This window comes from Heptranchias perlo, chromosome 8 (assembly GCF_035084215.1).
Source record: "Heptranchias perlo isolate sHepPer1 chromosome 8, sHepPer1.hap1, whole genome shotgun sequence".
In the NCBI taxonomy this organism is placed as follows: Eukaryota; Metazoa; Chordata; class Chondrichthyes; order Hexanchiformes; family Hexanchidae; genus Heptranchias; species Heptranchias perlo.
In genome coordinates this window covers 48890610-48912238 of record NC_090332.1, presented here as the reverse complement: position 1 = coordinate 48912238, position 21629 = coordinate 48890610, and the positions used below count along the sequence as shown (strand labels likewise).

Genomic DNA, 21629 nt, shown 5'->3' with positions numbered 1-21629 from the left:
CCCCAGAGCAAATAAAGAATGAGGAAATACACCCAATTATCCCATTGCCAATGTGCTGGGTTATTGCTGCAAAGGCACAAGAGAATCTGAACCCCTATGACCCCTATGGGCAATATAAACTAAATGGTACAATTCTAATAGGAGTGCAGGAACAGAGAGATCTGGGTGTATACATGCACATATCTTTGAAGGTGGCAGGGCAGGTTGAGAAAGCAGTTAAGAAAGCATATGGGATCCTGGGCTGTATAAATAGAGGCATAGAGTACAAAAGCAAGGAGGTTATGATGAACCTTTATAAAACACTGGTTTGGTCACAACTGGTGTATTGTGTCCAGTTCTGGGCATCGCACTTTAGGAAGGATGTGAAGGCCTTAGAGAAGGTGCAAAAGAGATTTACTAGAATGATTCCAGGGAAGAGAGACTTCAGTTATGTGGATAGACTGGAGAAGCTGGGGTTGTTCTCCTTAGAGCAGAAAAGGTTGAGAGGAGATTTGATAGAAGTTGATAGAGATATTCAAAATCATGATTTGATAGAAGTGTTCAAAATCATGAAGGGTCTAGATTGAGAGAAACTGTTCCCATTGCCGGAAGGGTCAAGAACCAGAGGACATTGATTTAAAGTGATTGGCAAAAGACCCAAAGGCGGCATGAGGAAAAACCTTTTTACACAGCGAGTAGTCATGATCTGGAATGCACTGCCTGGGGGGGTGGTGGAGGCAGGTTCAATCATGGTTTTCAAAAGGGAATTGGGTAAGTACTTGAAAGGAAAAAATTTGCAGGGCTACGGGGTAAGAGTGGGGGAATGGGTCTAACTGGATTGCTCTTACAGAGAGCCGGCACAGGCTCGATGGGCTGAATGGCCTCCTTCTTTGCTGTAACCATTCTATGATTCTATGACAGTGCTACGTATGTGAATAGATTTGTGATTGTATTTATCAGAGTCATCAAGCAATGTGTAGGAGTAGCTAATGAGTCCCTATGTTGTGGAACCTGTTCCCATTTCTTTACATCAGTGAAAGCATGCAAGATATAGCTCTGTAGCCAGGCCTGACTAGGATCAAGTATTTTCTTTACTCAATGGAAATTACACTGAGAGCATATTTTGTTTCAAAGAAAGACCTTGTTGCTCTCCACCCACCATGCTCAGTAAGCCTCCTGACCCATTCTCCAGAACTCCCTGTATTGAGGAAAAGATACTGGGGGTGAATGTGGACTTTGTTGCGCTCATTTTCTGGGCAGAAAACAGATGCAAAGAGGACAAATTTAAGAGGACAATCTCCCGTGCCGAAATAGCGTCCCTGGTGACTGCCTAAAAAAAGGCATTAGGCCCCCTGAATATGCTAATAAGTGCCCTAATGTCTGTTTGAGGACACAAGCTGGAAATTGGTTTACCCTGAACGCAGCAAGCGTCGGACCTGCTGCACTCAACATTACCTGGTCTACGTGAGGCCTAACCAGCATCCTTAAAAGGACCACTGGAGGCTGCCACCAAAAAAGTAAATTTTTAAAAACTTATCTCCCAACTCCTCATCAAAACTGCGTCATTGCTCGCCCCCCCCCTCCAGATTGCCCCCCCCCCCACTAGACTCACCTTAGGTCCTCGGTCAGCGGGTACGCCAGCCGATCTTTCTGCCCCCTGTGACCGGTGAGTTGCCTGGCGCCCGCAGCTTGCCAGTAATAAACAAATGAGGCCGGCAGACCAATTTGCCATAGTCCTGCCGTTGGCCTCATTAGGTGCGCTGCACCCGAATCGCCACCCCAGTTCGGGCACAATCCAATTTCTGGGTCTCTGACTCTGTCAGTTTGTTTAGTTCATGACTACTGAAAGGTTGAGGTCACAATCACAGGTGTAAATGGGCAATTAAAAGCAATCTTCACAGTGTATAGTGGTTCCCAGGTACTTGTATGAAAAACATTGCTTCAGTGTCCAAATGGGCCAATGTGGGTTAAGAAGATCATGTGCAGGTTTATTGCTCTTTCGAGGGGTCTCCATCTAATGTAATCTTTTGTGTGAATATTTCCCTGCAGGACGAAGGTATTGTGAAAGAAATAGACATCAGCAACCACGTGAAGGAAGGTTTTGAAAAAGCAGACCCCTCTCAGTTTGAGCTGCTCAAAGTGCTGGGTCAGGGATCCTATGGAAAAGTAAGTGAATTACTCGAATTGCTTGGTTCCTTTCTATTATAAGAGTCCATTTAGAAAATTAAATGGTTTAAGATATTCCCCACATAAATGTCACATTCAAAAACGTACCTTTTTGTCATCTGATTGAAGTTTTATCTAATTGGAATGTTACCAAATCTTCCCCACCTATATTTCTTAAAGAAAATTTTAATGGAAAAGAAAATCGGGTGCAGTGCAAAACAGGCTGGCGATTCCTTATCGCCTGTCCTGCGCTTACACCAAAGACAAATTTCACCCCTGCACATTTTGTGGGATGATTTCCTGTGTGTGCTATGTGTAACAAAATTGTGTGTCCCTCTATAATGAATGGATTTATGATTTATAAATTCTGCTGAAGAAGTCTAACCAATAAAGGCCAGAAGAATACAATCTGACTCATGCGTATCTTTATCCAGTTTCAAAAAGCAGAAACAAAAAGAAAGAAATACTTACATTTACTCAATGACCTCAGGGTGTCCCAAAGTGCTTTACAGCCAATGAAGTACTTTTGAAGCATAGTCACTGTAATCACTGTTGTAATGTAGGAAACATAGCAGCCAATTTGCACACAGCAAGGTCCCACAAACAGCATTGTAATAATGACCAGATAATCTATTTTTAGTGGTGTTGGTTAATAGGGTACCATATTCCCATCTTGCCATGCTGTCCTTCCTTCCTTTCCTCCCAATTCCCATGAACACAGGAACAAGGGAGGAAGAAGAGTCATGAAAACCAAGCTTCATTTTTGTCACCACAACATCATGGGGGTAATTTTCACTTTTGTCACCAGGCGGAAAACAGGTGATAACAATCCGACACTCTGTCTTACACCTCACCCGACTTTCTTTTTCATTGACACCAGGTCACTGTCACTCATTTTCCACCCAGCGATAAAAGTGAAAATTACCCCTCATGTGTGCAAGTCCCCTCATGGTGCATTGTGATGTGATTTATGGCAGTTTGGTTCTGTGTTTTGTGATGAAACAACAAGAGGACTGCTGGAGACATTTTCAGGAAGAAGCAGTCCCTTTAATAGGTGGCAAAGCCTTATACTTGCCAAATTGAAAATTGTTCTCAATATAATTTAAAGATAAATATTAGTGATGGGGTAGGTACTGGGGATGGTGATACAAAACCCTGAGGCCAGTCTCAGGCCATTATTATTATGATAATTTTTATTATTTAAATGCTGTTTGTTTTTCCTGTAATTCCATTTAAAGAGCTTCTTCACAGTTGTTGTTGGTAAAGGATTCAGCAGACAGGTGAAGGTGGTGTTGGCCAAGTGGGTAAGAAAGAAATACTTACATTTATATAGCGCCCTTCATGACCACAGCATGTCCCTAAGCACTTTACAGCCAATGAAATACTTTGAAGTATAGTCACTGTTGTAATGTAGGGAACACAGCAGCCAATTTGCACACAGCAGGCTCCCACGAACTACAATGAGGTAAATAATTAGATAATCTGTTTTAGATATTGGTTGAGGGATAAATGTTGGCCAGGACACCAGCAGAACTCCACTACTCTTCTTCAAAATAGTGCCATGGGATCATTTATGTCCACCTGCGAGAGCAGACAGGGCCTCAATTTAACGTTTTATCCGAAAGACGACACTCCCTCAGTACTTCGCTGGAGTGTCAGCATAGATTATGTGCTCAAGTCTCTGGAGTGGGGCTTGAACCCAGAGCCTTCTGACTCAGAGGCGAGAGTGCTACCACTGAGTTTATGCAACCTGTCCTTATAATTTACATAGAATTTTACAGCACAGAAACAGGCCATTCAGCCCAACAGGTCTATGCCGGTGTTTATACTATACACGAGCCTCCTCCTCCTCCTCTTTATCTAACCCTATCAACATATTCTTCTATTCTTTTCTCCCTCATGTATTTATCTAGCTTCCCCTTAAATGCATCTATGCTATTCGCCTCAACCACTCCATATGGTAGCAAGTTCCAAATCCTCACCACTCTCCGAATAAAGAAGATTTTCCTGAATTCATTATTGGGTTATCAGTGGCTACCTTATATTTATGGCCCCTAGTTTTGGACATCCCCACAAGTGGAAACACTTAACAAGTAAAACAAGTAGAATTTAACCCCCTAAGCCACGGTAGACACAGTGACTACACTTCAAAAATACTTTATTGGCTGTGAAGCACTTTGGGACATCTTGAGAACATGATGAAGTGCTATGTAAATGCAAATTCTCCTTTCTTTATGTACTCACCTCCTGTTGGCAGTCTCTGCGGTGCTGATCTCAGTGGAACAGCTTCATTTAAAATCAATCCAGCGTCTGGCTGTTGAAATGTGGTTCTGATTTGCTGAGCAGTATATTTAAACAGCCAGGCTCCATATTGATTTTAAAGTTGGCAGCTCTGTGTAAGCTGCTGCAGGTGAACAGGTAGGGCCGAAATTCTACACAAATTCTGACGTAACAGACCGGAATATGGGATGTCAGTCAGATACACCAGAGTTACACCCATTCTAACATACACACTAGAGCCTAGAAATTGTATTGCCTGTTTTCAGGTGCTGCATGGACACCTAAGGCCCCAAAATGGCGGCAGTATGCCACCCGTCATATTGAGTAACGACAAACAAGAGGCATCCTTACCCACACCTGGCGCAGGCTATGCAGCTCTTTGCATATGCAAGTAAGGGGCAAAACGCCTATTTGGTGTCCCCTCTCCAAGATTGGTTTGCCCTGAGGCAGCCAGCGTCATTGCGGGCTGCACTCAGGGAAAGCAGCCCTAGGGATTACCTGTAACAAAGAAGGTGAGTAACTTACCTGAATTTGGAGCAGGAGTGCTCCTCCCGACCCCATGTTTAACCACCGTCTCGATTGCCGGCGCCCCGACCCCTGATTGTGGAACACCCGGCTCCTGTGACTACAGGCTCCCTGACCTGGCCCCCCGCTCTGCGTTATCTCACGCCCCCCCCCCCACCCCCCCCCGACCCCGGGCCACTGCAACGATAGCAGTGGCTCAGTTTTTCAATACTCCTCTCCTGTCTTCGATGGTGGGCTGTTGCGCCATGCTGGCTCTATTACAATAAGGTCCGAAGCCCAATATCAGGGGATTGATCCCTGCGTCCCCTGTGCGCCCAGAGATGGGCACGCCCGGATTTCTAGGCCTAAATTGCAGTAGAATTGGCTTCTGGCAGAAGATGTGACTGCTCCCCAAAGTGGTGCATGTTTGTAAACAGAAGCTGCTGTCCCAAAGCTTCCACCATTTACATCAGAATTACACCTGACTTAATTTGAGCCTGTAGAAAAGAGAGGCAGGTTATCAAGAAGTGGCTGAATTGACAGGCTTTAATTGGCCAGAATCTTTATCTGAAGCATCATCTTTGACTCAAACAATTAGAAAAATCTTCTTGCATCTAAAAAAGGATTCTGCACTTTTAGCTGTTTCAGGCAAGGAAATTTTTCCCGCAATTCTGTCATGAGGTTCACTATGGACATTTCCGTATGTGCCCTCATTATGGAGGCAGAACAGGAGCAGGAGGAAGTGGGAATGTAAAGGAATATTCATATTAAGTAAGGGAGACCTCACCTGAAACAGGAAAAATCTTGAGGTGAACAAGATGGCATTTCATCAGCAGATGCCTCATGTTACACATCCTTAAAGTGAGACAGGGAAGACATTTAAGATTAGTTTAAAAAATGTGGAAATAACCTGCTCTACCCTAGATAAAATTAACTGGAGGCTAGAATAGGCAGTCCAAAAAGCTGGCTATCCAGGACTATATAGGGAAGATTTCATAGGTATTCCATGCGCCCAGGTTCACTGGATCACTTGGGCGCATCAAGTATTGGAAAATCAAGTTGGACAGACACTTATAAAGGACTCATGGTGGGACTTCCACCTCCACTGTGGAGCCTGCTTTGTGGCAGGAGGAAAATGGCTGCAGCAGGCCTCGAGTGCATAGTGTCTTGTGGGCAGCTGAATAGCAGGCCTAACTTTATGTGAAACTTTAAAACTCCAAGCTGCAGGAGTGCAATTGATCACCTTACTTGCCAGAGCAACGCTGAAGGCCAGTATCAGTACCGGCATCTTTGTGTCCAGCGATCCTATGGCTGTGATGATGGCATCACTCATCATAAACGCCTACCCACATTGTGCTCGCTGACCTACATTGGCTCCAAGTGCAGCAACACCTCAATTTAAAAATTCTCATCCTTGTGTTCAAATCCCTCCATGGCCTCGCCCCTCCCTAATTATGTAACCTCCTCCAGCCCTACAAACCTCCGGGTTCTCTGTACTCCTCCAATTCTTGCCTCTTGCGCATCCCCGATTTTAATCGCTCCACCATTGGCGGCCCTGCCTTCAGCCATCTAGGCCCTAAGCTCTGAAATTCCCTCCCTAAACCTCTCTGCCTCTCTACCTCTCCTCCTTTAAGTCGCTCCTTAAAACCTACCTCTTTGACCAAGCTTTTGGTCACCTGTTATAATATCTCCTTATGTGGCTCGATGTCAAATTTTGTCTGTAAAGACACCTGTGAAGCACCTTGAGACATTTTACTACGTTAAAGGCGCTATATAAATGCAAGTTGTTGTTGTTGTTCAATGTACTCATGGAACACCACTTCCCACAGAAAATCTCAGAAGTTGGTGGGGAGCTGGCTCATTTCCCACCCGTCACCCACCAGCATAACTGAAGAGGAAAATCCACCCTACTGTATCAACCGACACCCCGTTATGTTATGGGCTGCCTTCACCAACAGCTTAGTTTTGGAGACAGCGCTGTAATATAAATAGCAGAGAGCCATTTCAGGAGGTGGTGTTTGCCTACTGTTCTGGAGAAAGCAGCATTGCTGCCGGCAAATGTAAACATATGTATAAAATGGCAATGGCTGCTGTTTCTCTGGGCAGGTGTTTGCGGTAGCAACCCCAGAATGCTATACCGTCGCATTGTATATCATCAAGTAAGTAGACTAGATTATTGTGAATCATGCGCTCATGTTACACAAATAAAAAATGTCAAAAAACCAACATGTGGGTGTCTTCATATTCATTACTGCCTAATTCGTCTCATGAAATATTAGCATGAGAATAGGCCTGAATTTTGAGATAATTCCATAACACTCATTTTCACTGCCCCCGCACCACACACATACACTTATTTATTTGGTAATAGGTCCATCTCTTCTCAGTCTTTTGATTTATTTCTCATTCTGTCATCTTCTATATGAACCTAATTACGCCTTAAGATGTCTACCAAACTAAGCCTGACAGTGAGACATCTCCTCTGCAGCATCAGTGATCCACTTTTGGCCTGCTGTGGTATCTAACCCTCATGAAATCACATTACTTTTTGAAATGAACCAGATTATCTAAAGCTAATTCTCATTGACAGCGTAGGACTGAAATCAGCAACCTAGGACTGTCTCTGGAAACTGGCAGCGCGCAGTTTGTACAAACAGTCCTTTGCCTTTCTGTAATTCTGACTTTGTTTCTTTCTGAAGAATTGTACTTTCTTCCCAAGAGCTTTCAAAGTTCTGATATGAATATCAAATATAGAAAGGATTCTCTAATGTGGAGAATATAGAACTTCTGGGAGCAAGGTTCATACATGACACACAGGTTTCAGGAGGCTTAGAAACCAAGGCTGTGTCATTGGCGGGGAGGCAGGGAGGGAGCGGGGGTGCGTGTCAGCGGCCGGGAAACTCGGATAAACTGAGAAGGCAGAGGTCCTGCTGAATTTAATGGCAGGAGCTCATTATAATTTTTTTACTCTGTTTCCCGCCCAGCAACCAGCCAGATTGATGGCTGGCAATTGGAGAAGATCAGGGGTTGGGTTGGTTGTTGGTGCTTGGAGCGCAGCAGTGAGGAAGGAGGGAGGGAAAGATTGTGGGGAGGGAAAGATCATGGGGGGAGGAGAGAGAGATCTTGGGGGGGTTAGATTCAGGGGAGGAAGAAAAGAGGGGTCCTGAAGATCGTTGGGGGTGGGGTCAGCCAAATGTGGGGAGGGAGAGATTGTGGTAGAAAGTTTGCTCAAGGGGCTGGCGGAAGTACCTCTGTTCCTCCTAGCCCACAAACAGTGCTGGAAAAGCACTTGCCTGCTGGAACCGACAGCTCCCGTCTCCCTTCAGCTGCCAGATTTCCCGATCCCTGCCAGTCAGCAGCCGTTAAATTCAAATGGCTCCCAAAATCTGAGGAACAGAGCCTCATTTAAATATTAAAATCACTGACCCGCCTCTCCAGAGCGGGTTACTCGGAATCCCCCAAACCCGCCTTGGTTAAACCAGAAGTAGGCACGTTTGCAGCGTGTTGGAGTCAGGTTTCATATTTTTACCAATTTACCCCCAACCCGACTCTCTCCCACCCATTGTGAGGGGGGTGGGGGTTAAAATTCCCCCCATGAGAATGAAGCTCAGGCAGTTTGTACAGTTAGCCAAAGTCTGTGACTGTATTACAGCCTTTGAAACACTCGCAAATATTCCGTGGGGATTCTCCTGTTTGTCCGCTGTAGAGCGGAAGAGCTGCAGAAACCCTGGAAAACAGTGTAAAGGGTGTTTATGTGGTTTTTCCAGCATTTCCGTGTCTCTTCCACCAAAGGTACGGTGGACCATTGGGAGAATCCTCGCGGAATTCACCCTGGCAATGTTTACAGTTCCATTTACCTGCTGCACCTTAACCTTTGGAGTTTGTATCTCGCATTACCAACACAATACCCTGCCAGTACATAGGAACACAGGAACAGGAGTAGGCCATTCAGCCCCTTGAGCCTGTTCTGCCATTCAATTAGATCATGGCTGATCTGTATCTTAACTCCATCTACCCGCCCTGATTCCATAATCCTTAATACCCTTACCTAACAAAAATCTATCAATCTCAGTTTTAACATTTTTAATTTACCTGGCCTCAACAGCTATTTGGGGGAGAGAGTTCCAGATTTCCACAACCCTTTGTGTGAAGAAATGCTTCTTGATATCATTCCTGAACAGCCTAATTTTAAGGCTATGCCCCCTTGTTCTGGACTCCCCCCCCCTCCCCAGAGGAAATAGTTTCTCCCTATCTACCTTATCAAATCCTTTAATCATCTTAAACACCTCAATTAGATCACCCATATTCAAGAGAATACAAGCCTAGTCTCTGCAACCTGGCCTCATAATTTAACCCTTTTAGCCCCTGTATCATTCTGGTGAATCTGCGTTGCACCCCCTCCAAGGCCAATATATCCCTCCTGAGGTGTGGTGCCCAGAACTGAACACAGTATGGGGTCTAACCAGAGCTTTATATAACTGTAACATAACTTCCACCCCTTTGTATTCCAGCCCCTTTAAGATAAAGGCTAACATTCCATTAGCCGTGTTAATTATTTTTTATACCTGTCTACTAGCTTTTAATGATTTCTGTACCCTAAATCTCTCTGCTCCTCCACAGTTCCCAGCTTCTCGCCATTTAGAAAATATTCTGATTTATGTTTCTTAGGTCCAAAGTGGATGGCCTCATACTATCCCATCTGCCACAGTTTTGTCCACTAAGTGTTTTCCCAAGTGGTTACACATTTACAACAACAGCAGCAGTAACAACAGTAACAACTTGCCTTTATCGAACGCCTTTAACTAAAAAGTGTCCCAAGCCACTTCACGAAACGGAAATAAATGAGGAAACTGATACAAAGCAAAGAAGGGAGAAATGAGGTACAAGAGGGTCAGGTGTTAGGAAGTGAGCGCTGAAGAATAAAGAGATCCAGTAAAGGAACTTCAGGCGTGATTTGAAGAAAAGCAAAATGGCTGATCTGAGTTAGCTATTTGAGTGGCCCCTTGACTTAAATATCATGTAAGTACTAGATAACTGAATAAAATCCTCAGCACAGATAACATCCTTATTAGTGTAATAGTGAGTATTCCTGCCTGTCAGGTGGGAGACTAGGGCCTGGATTTTTACTCGGAGCCATGAAGAGAGCGGGGGGTTAGGGAAGGGTTTCCAAACCCTGTAGTATGGGTTTCCCGGACATCTGGCAGACTTTAGCTGCAGAACTTCTTTTAAATTTTCTCAGCAGGTTTCCGGCATGACAGCCAGCTACATTGACAGGGTGGCTGTCTGTCAGGCGGGAAAGCAGCTGGGGAGCAGATGACAGGTAAGTCTGACATCGCGGGGGGAGGTTGGTCATCGGCAGTGGGTGGTGGTCGGAGACATCGGGAGGGGTCGGCCGATCATGGGGGTCCGATCATGGCAGGTAAGATTGTTGGGCCTGGAGGAAACACTTCTGCTCCCTTGGCCCACAAGCAGTGCAATAAAGGCACTCAGCTGATGACTCAGCCCTTCTCGCCTCCTCTTACCTGGTGAGAATCACAAGCCTCAGGAATCCCGGCCCCCATGAGATAAAAATAAAAAGCTGTTAAAATGGAGGCATGCAGCCTGCCCCCCGAACCGCCTCCGTTAAAAGTGGGCAAGTTGGGATCGGGTTTGACATTTTTACAATTTTTACCTTCCCACCCACCCCCAACCCACCCTTCCTTGGGGGTTAAAACTCCCCCCTAGGGTTCAGTTCCCCAATGGGGAGATGATACATTTTTCGCAGGGCTGATATATAAAAGTGCTTTCTATTAGAGCTGCTTTTTCTGTAAGGTGGTGCTTTTTTTTACAGCAATTGTGCCCCAGAAGACAACTGAATGAGTTCATCATTGTATATATCAATGACTTGGATAAAGCAATAGAGAGTTGTATATCCAAGTTTGGAGGCATTAAGTTAGAAGGCACAGTAAGTTGTATAGATGGGAGTAGGAAGTTACAAATGGACATCAGCAGTAAGTGAGCAAAACTGTTCCAGATGGAGTTCAGTGTGGAGAAGTGTGAGATAATCCACTTTGGATCCAAGAAAGACAAATCAGAATATTTTCTTAATGGCGAGAGACTAGGAACTGTGGAGAAGCAATGGGATTTGGCTGTCCAGGCACACAAATCACTAAAAGCTACTGCACAGGTACAAAAAGCAATCAAAAAGACTAATGGAATGTTGGCCTTTATCTCAAGGAGGCTGGAATATAAAGGGGATGAAGTTATGCTTCAGTTGTTTAGAGCCTTGGTCAGACCCCACGTGGAGTGCTGCATTCAGTTCTGGGCACCACACCTCAGGAAGGATATATTGGCCTTTGAGGGGGTATAGTACAGATTCACCAGAATGATACCAGGGTTACATTATGAGGACAGGTTGCATAAACTTAACTTGTATTCCTTTGAGTTTAGTAGCTTTAGGAGTGATCTAATTAAGGGGTTTTAAATGATAAAGGGATTCAATAGGGTAGTTACAGAGAAGCTGTTTCCTCTGGTGAGGGAATCCAGAACAATCTTAAAATTAGAGCTAGGCCAGGAGCAAATCAGGAAGTCATTTTTTACACAAAGGGTACTGGAAATCTGGAACTCTCTCTCCCAAAAGACTGTGGATGCTGGGACTGTCGGATTCTTATTATTAATTTCAATTACTAGTTCTAACCTTGAGCGGACGCGACAACCACAGAAACTGGTATTAAAATTACAAAGCACTTTATTCGATTGCTGAACAACAATAAGCAACAGCTCTAATCAATACTCACAACTACGGTTCAGAACACGGATTGACCAGACCATTGTTCTGGGGAGGGCCAGGTGTGTCTAACAAAGCGATTCTTCCTTGTCTTCTTCATGTTGCCTCCCCTGATGATAGCAGAGTTCACTCTCCTTTTTACACGGTTTTGAGGCTTAGTCTTATGGCTTCAGAATACCATAAAAGGTTTTTTTTGATGCAGTGTCCAAATTTGTGACCTTTTTATGTTCTATGTCTGTTTTCTAGTTGTTTTTCTTAGCAGTGGACAAAAGTCTGTGGTTTATGGTTGACAATGTCTGTTCAACAACTTACAGGCTGGGTTCTTTTCATTAGCCAAAGAGTCAAAAGTTCATCACATTTAACTCAAACCCAAAACAATCCTGTACCTTACGGGTCAATTGAAATTTTCAAGACTGAGAGTGATCGATTTTTGTTAGGTAAGGGTATCAAGGGATATGGATCAAAAGTGGGTAAATGGTATTGAGGTACAGATCAGTCATGATCTAACTGAATGGCAGAACAGGCTTGAGGGGCTGAATGGCCTACTCCTGTTCCTAGTGTTCATGTCACGCTACACGTTACCCCACCAGCGAACAAATGTTATCTGTTTTTAATATAACGGGTCAGTTGCTGTCTTTTCTATGTTTCTACCTCTCTATCTCTGTTTTTTTTTGTTTGTTGTTTTTTTTTGGTGATTTGTATATTCTGTGAGACCTGGCAGGTAACACCTGTCTGTCTGCACACTGATTGCCTTGGCAACGGGCAGTTGAAAAAACTGTCTGTACTCACCAAGCATTGTTCTGTGAATTATAAATGCGATTTCATTTCGAGGATTTCATTTTCACATCGTTCACCTGACGAAGGAGGAAGCCTCCGAAAGCTTGTGAATTTAAAATAAAATTGCTGGACTATAACTTGCTGTTCCTATGTAACATCCTTGTAAGTAGAAAAGGCTGATTTATGAAAGGCGTTCTACACTTAAGGACTAGTCTTGCACTATTCACCTCCATAAAAGGAATGTACATTACATTTTTGTATATTTTCTTCCCCTAAGGTTTTTCTTGTTAAGAAAATAAAAGGCTCTGATGCTGGGCAGCTCTACGCTATGAAGGTACTAAAGAAGGCCACACTGAAAGGTGAGTGCTGTAGGAGTGAGACACTGTTACATGTTGTGTTATTACATATGCAAGATACATATCTCATTGCAAAGAAGTCCATATCATTGCTCTTTGAGTCGGATGGTCCTTTGTTATGCTTGCAATTGTGTTGAGCTTGACTCTTATTTCTCCATTTAAGAATTCACTGCTCAACCCTGTTACCTCCAGTTTTCTTAACAAATACCAATGTAGGAAGACAATAAATTATGGAATAAAAGGAGGCCAACTTGCTCCTTCCAACAGCAATTTGCACTGTCACGGACTCTTCCAACGTATCGAATCTCCTGGTGAAGGTGAGTAACCTTAGTTAAAACTTCCAGGCAGATAAAATTCTGTGAATTACTCCCGAACCCCTTTCCCCACCAAAATAATTGAGGGAAAACACCAATGATGTTGCAATGCTTCCAGCAGCACAAGAATAATTATGTTTTATAAGAATCATTGTGCCGTGTAGAGCTTTTACCTTCTTTGTCCATAATTTCCCCCGCACCCTTCAATCTTGTTCTAAACCAAATATTTGTACAGCTGTTTCTTGCAGGACTTTGACAACATCTATGTAATATATTAAAATTCTTGTATGTAGCATGCACTTCCTGTAAGTCTAATACTTCTGTCTCACTTTTCAGTCATTCATTTTAACAATTCTCATTTATTATAATTAACCTGAAATGTATTCCAGTCTACCCAAATTTCTTTTATTAACGTCCGACTGGCTGATTCAGACAAATGATTGACTTCCACTTCCTCAACACCTACAACAGACCACAGGAAAGTAAATTAAAGCAAAAGGGTAAATTCAGCGATTCCACACAAGGGATGTGCGATCGGTGGATTTACCCTAAACTAAAAACAGTTGAACAGCTCCAAACTAGGCGTAAAAGTAGGAAAGTTTAAACAATCTTTCTTATAATTAGGATAATTAACACTTCCTGCCTCCGACGCTGAGCGTTATTCTGCCTGGTTTCTTCCAATCTCCCACAATAACTTTGGCGGAAACTCTGCAGAAAAGGCCTATATAATCTTCAGGAGAGGTCCCGGCAGATTGGAAAACTGCTAATGTAACACCGTTATTTAAAAAGGGTAGTAGGCAGAAGGCTGGAAATTATAGGCCAGTTAGCTTAACATCTGTGGTGGGTAAAATTTTGGAGTCTATTATTAAGGAGACAGTAACGGAACATTTAGATAAGCATAATTTAATAGGACAAAGTCAGCATGGCTTTATGAAGGGGAAGTCATGTCTGACAAATTTGCTTGAGTTCTTCGAGGATATAACGTATAGGGTGGATAAAGGGGAACCAGTGGACGTAGTGTATTTAGACTTCCAGAAGGCATTCGACAAGGTGCCACATAAAAGATTATTACTTAAGATAAAAAATCACGGGATTGGGGGTAATATTCTGGCATGGGTGGAGGATTGGTTATCAAACAGGAAGCAGAGAGTTGGGATAAATGGTTCATTTTCGGACTGGCAACCAGTAACCAGTGGTGTTCCACAGGGGTCGGTGCTGGGTCCCCAACTCTTTACAATCTATATTAACGATTTGGAGGAGGGGACCGAGTGCAACATATCAAAATTTGCAGATGATACAAAGATGGGAGGGAAAGTAGAGAGTGAGGAGGACATAAAAAACCTGCAAGGGGATATAGACAGGCTGGGTGAGTGGGCGGAGATTTGGCAGATGCAATATAATATTGGAAAATGTGAGGTTATGCACTTTGGCAGGAAAAATCAGAGAGCAAGTTATTTTCTTAATGGCGAGAGACTGGAAAGTACTGCAGTACAAAGGGATCTGGGGGTCCTAGTGCAAGAAAATCAAAAAGTTGGTATGCAGGTGCAGCAGGTGATCAAGAAAGCCAACGGAATGTTGGCTTTTATTGCTAGGGGGATAGAATATAAAAACAAGGAGGTATTGCTGCAGTTATATAAGGTATTGGTGAGACCGCACCTGGAATACTGCATACAGTTTTGGTCTCCATACTTAAGAAAAGACATACTTGCTCTCGAGGCAGTACAAAGAAGGTTCACTCGGTTAATCCCGGGGATGAGGGGGCGGACATATGAGGAGAGGTTGAGTAGATTGGGACTCTACTCATTGGAGTTCAGAAGAATGAGAGGCGATCTTATTGAAACATAAGTTTCCACCCGATCCAGCATCCACCCGATCAAGACCCTTGTGAAGGGTCTTGATCGGGTGGATGCAGTAAGGATGTTCCCAAAGATGGGTGAAACTAGAACTAGGGGGCATAATCTTAGAATAAGGGGCTGCTCTTTCAAAACTGAGATGAGGAGAAACTTCTTCACTCAGAGGGTGGTAGGTCTGTGGAATTTGCTGCCCCAGGAAGCTGTGGAAGCTACATCATTAGATAAATTTAAAACAGAAATAGACAGTTTCCTAGAAGTAAAGGGAATTAGGGGTTATGGGGAGCGGGCAGGAAATTGGACATGAAGCTGAGTTCGGATCGGTCAATGCCCTGTGGGTGGCGGAGAGGGCCCAGGGGCTATGTGGCCGGGTCCTGCTCCGACTTCTTGTGTTCTTTAGATTTGTGGTTGGGATCAGATCAGCCATGATCTTATTGAATGGCGGAGCAGGCTCGAGGGGCCGATTGGCCTACTCCTGCTCCAATTTCTTATGTTCTTATGTTCTGCAGTTTCTCTGTGGTTTCGTTAATCTTCCACCAAAGTGTCCAAGAATACACCACTCCCACACTGTCTCCAAATTTATAACTGACCTGTGAATAAAATATATCCAACATTCTCATCTACAACCCGACCTGGAGCTGACCTCAGCATTTATTTCAAGAGTGACAGAGAAATTGCATCTGATAACAAATTTTGGGTCTGTTTCTTTCATTCGTTCATGGGATGTGGACGTTGCTGGCAAGGCCAGCATTTATTGCCCATCCCTAATTGTCCCTGAGAAGGTAGTGGTGAGCTGCCTTCTTGAATTGCTGCAGTCCATGTGGTGAAGGTATTCCCACAGTGCTTTTCGATGGGGAGTTCCAGGAATTTGAGCCAGCGACGATGAAGGAACGGCGATATATTTCCAAGTCAGGATGGTGTGTGACTTTTTTTATTCGTTCATGGGATATGGGTGTCATTGGCGAGGCCAGCATTTATTATCCATCCCTAATTGCCCTTGAGAAGGTGGTGGTGAACCGCCTTCTTGAACCGCTGCAGTCCGTGTGGTGAAGGTTCTCCCATAGTGCTGTTAGGAAGGGAGTTCCAGGATTTTAACCCAGCGACGATGAAGGAACGGCGATATAATTCCAAGTCAGAATGGTGTGTGACTTGGAGGGGAACCTGCAGGTGGTGATGTTCCCATGTGCCTGCTGCCCTTGTACTTCTAGGTGGTAGAGGTCACGGGTTTGGGAGGTGCAGTCGAAGAAGCTTTGGCGAGTTGCTGCAGTGCATCCTGTGGATGGTACACACTGCAGCCACAGTTCACCGGTGGTGAAGGGAGTGAATGTTTAGGGTGGTGGATGGGGTGCCAATCAAGTGGGCTGCTTTGTCCTGGATGGTGTCGAGTTTCTTGAGTGTTGTTGGAGCTGCACTCATCCAGGGAAGTGGAGAGTATTCCATCACACTCCTGACCTGTGCGTTGCTTGTACCTTATGGAAAGGTTTTGGGGAGTCAGGAGGTGAGTCACTCGCCCCAGAATACCCAGCCTCTGACCTGCTCTTGTAGCCACAGTATTTATGTGGCTGGTCTAATTAAGTTTCTGGTCAATGGTGACCCCCAGGATGTTGATGGTGGGGGATTCGGTGATGGTAATGCCGTTGAATGTCATGGGGAGGTGGTTAGAGTCTCTCTTGTTGGAGATGGTCATTGCCTGGCATTTGTTTGGCACGAATGTTACTTGCCACTTATCAGCCCAATTCTGGATGTTGTCCAGGTCTTGCTGCATGTGGACACGGACTGCTTCATTATCTGAGGGGTTGCAAATGGAACTGAACACTGTGCAATCATCAGCGAACATCCCCATTTCTGACCTTATAATGGAGGGAAGGTCAATGATGAAGCAGCTGAAGATGGTTGGGCCTAGGACACTGCCCTGAGGAGCTCCTGCAGCAATGTCCTGGGGCTGAGATGACTGGCCTCCAACAACCACAAACATCTTCCTTTGTGCACTTATCTCCATTGAGCCCTCCTCCGCATCAGTTAGTTCCACAATCTGTGGAGGTCCACCGCCAATCTTCACCCTCTTGCTTGTGCTTTGCGCTCTTTCCTCCTACAAGGGGCAACGGAACAGACCTGTGAGCGACTGAAGGTGCCGAATTCACCTAATTGATGCACTGCATTGAGTGAGTGTCACTGTCACACAGATGTATCCCATTGCAGCAAGATTGGGGTGATTGACAGAGCTGGTTGCATAAAAGGGGAGGTGAGCAAGTGGATAGAAAGTAAAGGATGGTTGCTGGTGACACTTAACTGAGTGTGAGGAGTATTGTGATGGAGTAGGCTTGCTAAGACAGCGTGATGAAGGGGGGTTGTTTAAGACAACAGAACGTGGGTGAATCAGCAAATGTACTCACTTTTCCACACCTGGTCAGGTCATTGAATTGCTTCCTGCACTGTAGCCATGAACTGGGCACCATGCTTCTGCTTGTCACCTCTTGCGCTACCTCCAGCCAAGCCTTTTGGTGATAAAACCAGTTTTCTTCCTGCCGTCCCTTGGATATAGAACCTCCCTCCCAGCTCTCACTGCAGCCAGTAGTATATCCAGGAAGGCTTCAGTAAATCTAGGCGCTGCCTTTGCTTTCCTAGACTCCATTACTCCTTTCTCCTCCAAAATCCATTTTTGTACTGTCCCTTTAAACACTGCAGTTCCGATCGCATCATTCGAGTGTGCAGCTTGGAGACACGAAACCTGGAAGCAAAGATAATTGCCTGCAATCGAGTTGTGATCACAGATTTAAACATGCACACTTGACTTCCGGGTTCGCCACACGCAAATCCACCCAGCCACTGAGTCCCCAGCCTCCAAGTTAAAATCCAGGCTATGGTCCCCCTTTATTCAAATTCCCACATCCAGGCTTCCTCTGTTAAAATAATAAGGATATTGGACCTTTGTGAATTAACCTTTAAAAATCATGAACCTGAGTTCATATCAAAAACATATCAAAGCTTAAACCAAAAATTCCTGCTAGGTCAAATAGTCAAAAATTCCTAATTGTGACACATCTTCTAGCCTTAAAGTGACTTACACCTACATCATATTGTACATGCTACAATGTTCTTTCCTAATAAAACAGTACGTCCACTGATTTATTGTGAACAGTTTACAGGAGATTCATTGGTATGTTTACAGCATTGATGGATCTAATGTGCGTTTTATCCATCATGCCACACTTCAGGCACACCTTGGCACAACACTTTGGGCATCCCATCTCCATACATATAATTTTCTTCCTGCTGATTGCCTGAAGTTTCACATCATGAATAATAATCAAGTGCCTGAGAGAGTTTCCTTGGATATTTTAAGAGAAAGATTGGGATACAAGGCAGTAAAACATCTCTGCATTAACGTGATTTTAATAAACCCCTTCACATTTACTCTTTCAATTTATGATGTTATTTGAACCACTTGATGTATGCCTGCCTTGCAACACGCTTCTACTTATCAATTATCCTCTATGACTATTATACTACATTTAATAGTGTATAGTCAGGGAGAAGAAAGACAGATAGAAGACATGGGATGTTTGATAACTTTAAGTCGTGTCTCATGATCATCTTTATTATCCTTTTACCTGCATCAAGCAATCATAAACATGAGGAACCCAGATAAGCCTGAGCCAATGGGATATAAAAAAAAAATCCAATTTCTTAGATTGTCTCCATTAAATAAAACCTCACCAATAGTGATTTTACATAAGAACATAAGAAATAGAAGCAGGAGTAGGCCATTGGCCCCTCAAGCCTGCTCCGCCATTCAACAAGATCATGGCTGATCTTTTATCTCAACACCATTTTCCCGCACTATCCCCATATCCCTTGATGCCTTTAATATCTAGAAATCTATTGATCTCTGTTTTGAATGTACTCAATAACTAAGCCTCCACAGCCCTCTGGGGTAGAGAATTCCAAAGATTCACGACCGTCTGAGTGAAAAAATTTCTCCTCATCTCAGTCCTAAATGGCCTTATTCTGAGAATGTGACCCCTGGTACTAGACTCCCCATCCAGGGGAAACATCCTCCCTGCATCTACCCTGTTGAGCCTGTCATTTTAAATACATTGGACAAAGGTTGATGCTGGAGAAAATGTCTCTATAAGGGAATTACCTCATTACCTCAAGGGAATTACAGAGAGGCAATTACAAAAGCTATAGAGTAGTGATAACTGGGGACTTCAACTATCCTAATATAGACTGGGATAACAAAAATAATATATGGGGCAGAGAGGGGGAGGAATTTTTGAAATGTGTTCAGGATAACATTCTTAACCAATACATTTCTGGCCCAAAGAGGATGGAGGCATTGCTGGACTTGGTTCTAGGGAATGAGGTGGGCCAAGTGGAGCAAGTGTCAGTGGGAGAGCATTTCGGGAGCAGCGATCATAGTATCATAAGGTTTAGAATAGCTATGGAAAAGGACACGGCCCACTCTAAAGTAAAAATACTCAGTTGGAGGAGGGCCAATTTCAATGGGATGAGAACAGATCTGGCCTGGGTAAATTGGAATCAAAGATTGGGCAGCTTTTAAGGAGGAGATGGTTTGGGTACAGACATGGCACATTTCCACGAGGCAGAAAGATAGGGCAACTAAAGTCAGAGCTCCCTTAATGACAAAAGAGATAATGAGTAAGATGAAACGGAAAAAGAGGTGTGTGACAGATGTCAGGTTGATAACACAAGTGAGAACCAGGCAGAATATAGCAAGTTCAAAGAGGAAGTGAAAAAGGAAATAAGAGGGGCAAAGAGAGAGTATGAGAATAGACTGGCGACCAACATAAAAGGGAATCCAAAAGTCTTCTACAGGCATGTTATCAGTAAACGGGTAGTAAGAGGAGGGGTGGGGCTGATTAGGGACCATAAAGGCGATCTACTCATGGAGGCAGAGGGGATGGCCGAGGTACTAAATGAGTACTTTGCATCTGTCTTTACCAAGGAAGAAGATGCTGCCAGAGTCTCAGTAAAGGAAGATATAGTTGAGATACTGGATGGGCTAAAAATTGATAAAGAAGAGGCAATAGAAAGGCTAGCTGTACTTAAAGTAGATAAGTCACCCGGTCCAGATGGGATCCATCCTAGGTTGCTGAGGGAAATAAAGGTGGAAATTGCAGAAGTACTGGCCATAATCTTCCAAACATCCGTAGATACGGGGGTGCTCCAGAGGACTGGAGAATTGCATATGTTACACCTTGTTCAAAAAAGGGTGTAAGGATAAATCCAGCAACTACTGGCCTGTCGGTTTAATGCAGTGGTGGGGAAACTTTTAGAAACGATAATCCGGGACAGAATTAACAGTCACTTGGACAAGTGTGAATTGATTAGGGAAAGCCAGCATGGATTTGTTAAAGGCAAATCGTGTTCAACTAACCTGATAGAGTTTTTTGATGAGGTAATAGAGAGGATAAATGAGGGCAATGCAGTTGATGTGGTGCATTTGGACTTTAAAAAGGCATCTGATAAAGTGCCACACGATAGGCTTATCATCAAGATTGCGGCTCATGGAATAAAAGGGGCAGTAGCAACATGGATACAGAATTGGCTAGGGAACAGGAAACAGAGAGTAGTGGTGAATGGTTGTTTTTTGGACTGGAGGGAGGTGTACAGTGGTGTTCCCCAGGGGTCAGTGCTGGGACCACTGCTTTTCTTGATATATTAATGATTTGGACTTGGGTGTACAGGGCATAATTTCAAAATTTGCAGATGACACAAAACTTGGAAGGGTAGTAAACAGTGAGGAGGATAGTGATAGTAATCAAGAGGATATAGACAGGCTGGTGGCATGGGTGGACACGTGGCAGATGAAATTTAATGCAGAAAAATGTGAAGTGATACATTTCGGTAGGAAGAATTAAGAGAGTCAATATAAACTAGAGGGCACAATTCTAAAAGGGGTACAGGAACAGAGAGATCTGGGGGTATATGTGCACAAATCGTTGAATGTGGCAGGGCAGGTTGAGAAAGCAGTTAAAAAAGCATATGGGATCCTGGGCTTTATAAATAGTGGCATAGAGTACAAAAGTATGGAAGTCATGATGAACCTTTATAAAACACTGGTTCGGCCACAACTGGAGTATTGTGTCCAGTTCTGGTCACCGCACTTTAGGAAAGATGTGACGGCCTTAGAGAGGGTGCAGAAGAGATTTACTAGAATGATTCCAGGGATGAGGGACTTTAGTTACATGGTGGACTGGAGAAGCTGGGGTTGTTCTTCTTGGAACAGAGACAATTGCGAGGAGATTTGATAGAGGTATTCAAAACCATGAATGGTCTAGAGAGAGTAGATAGAGAGAAACTGTTCCCATTGGCTGAAGGGTCAAGAACCAGAGGGCGTAGATATAAGGTGATTGGCCAAAGAACCAAAGGTGACATGAGGAAAAATGTTTTTACACTGCGAGTGGTTAAGATTTGGAATGCACTGCCTGAGGGGGTGGTGGAGGAAGATTCAATCATAGCCTTCAAAAGGGAACTGGATAAGTACTTGAAAGGAAAAAAATTGCAGAGCTACAGGGAAAGAGCAGGGGAGTGGGACTAGCTGGATTGCTCTTGCATAGAGCCAGTGCGGACTCGATGGGCCAAATAACCTCCTTCCGTGCTGTAACCTTTC

The 21629-nt window shown here is 44.0% G+C and overlaps 1 protein-coding gene across 1 annotated transcript in view; it reads left to right on the top strand.

Annotated features, from left to right (window-relative positions):
• Window positions 1-21629, top strand: part of rps6ka2 (ribosomal protein S6 kinase, polypeptide 2) — a 594161-nt gene that overhangs the window by 381873 nt on the left and 190659 nt on the right. Inside the window, exons 3-4 of the mRNA XM_067989092.1 lie at window positions 2029-2145; window positions 12750-12831. Of these exons, the coding sequence (XP_067845193.1) occupies window positions 2029-2145; window positions 12750-12831 (199 nt within the window). The remainder of the gene's footprint in view (window positions 1-2028; window positions 2146-12749; window positions 12832-21629) is intronic.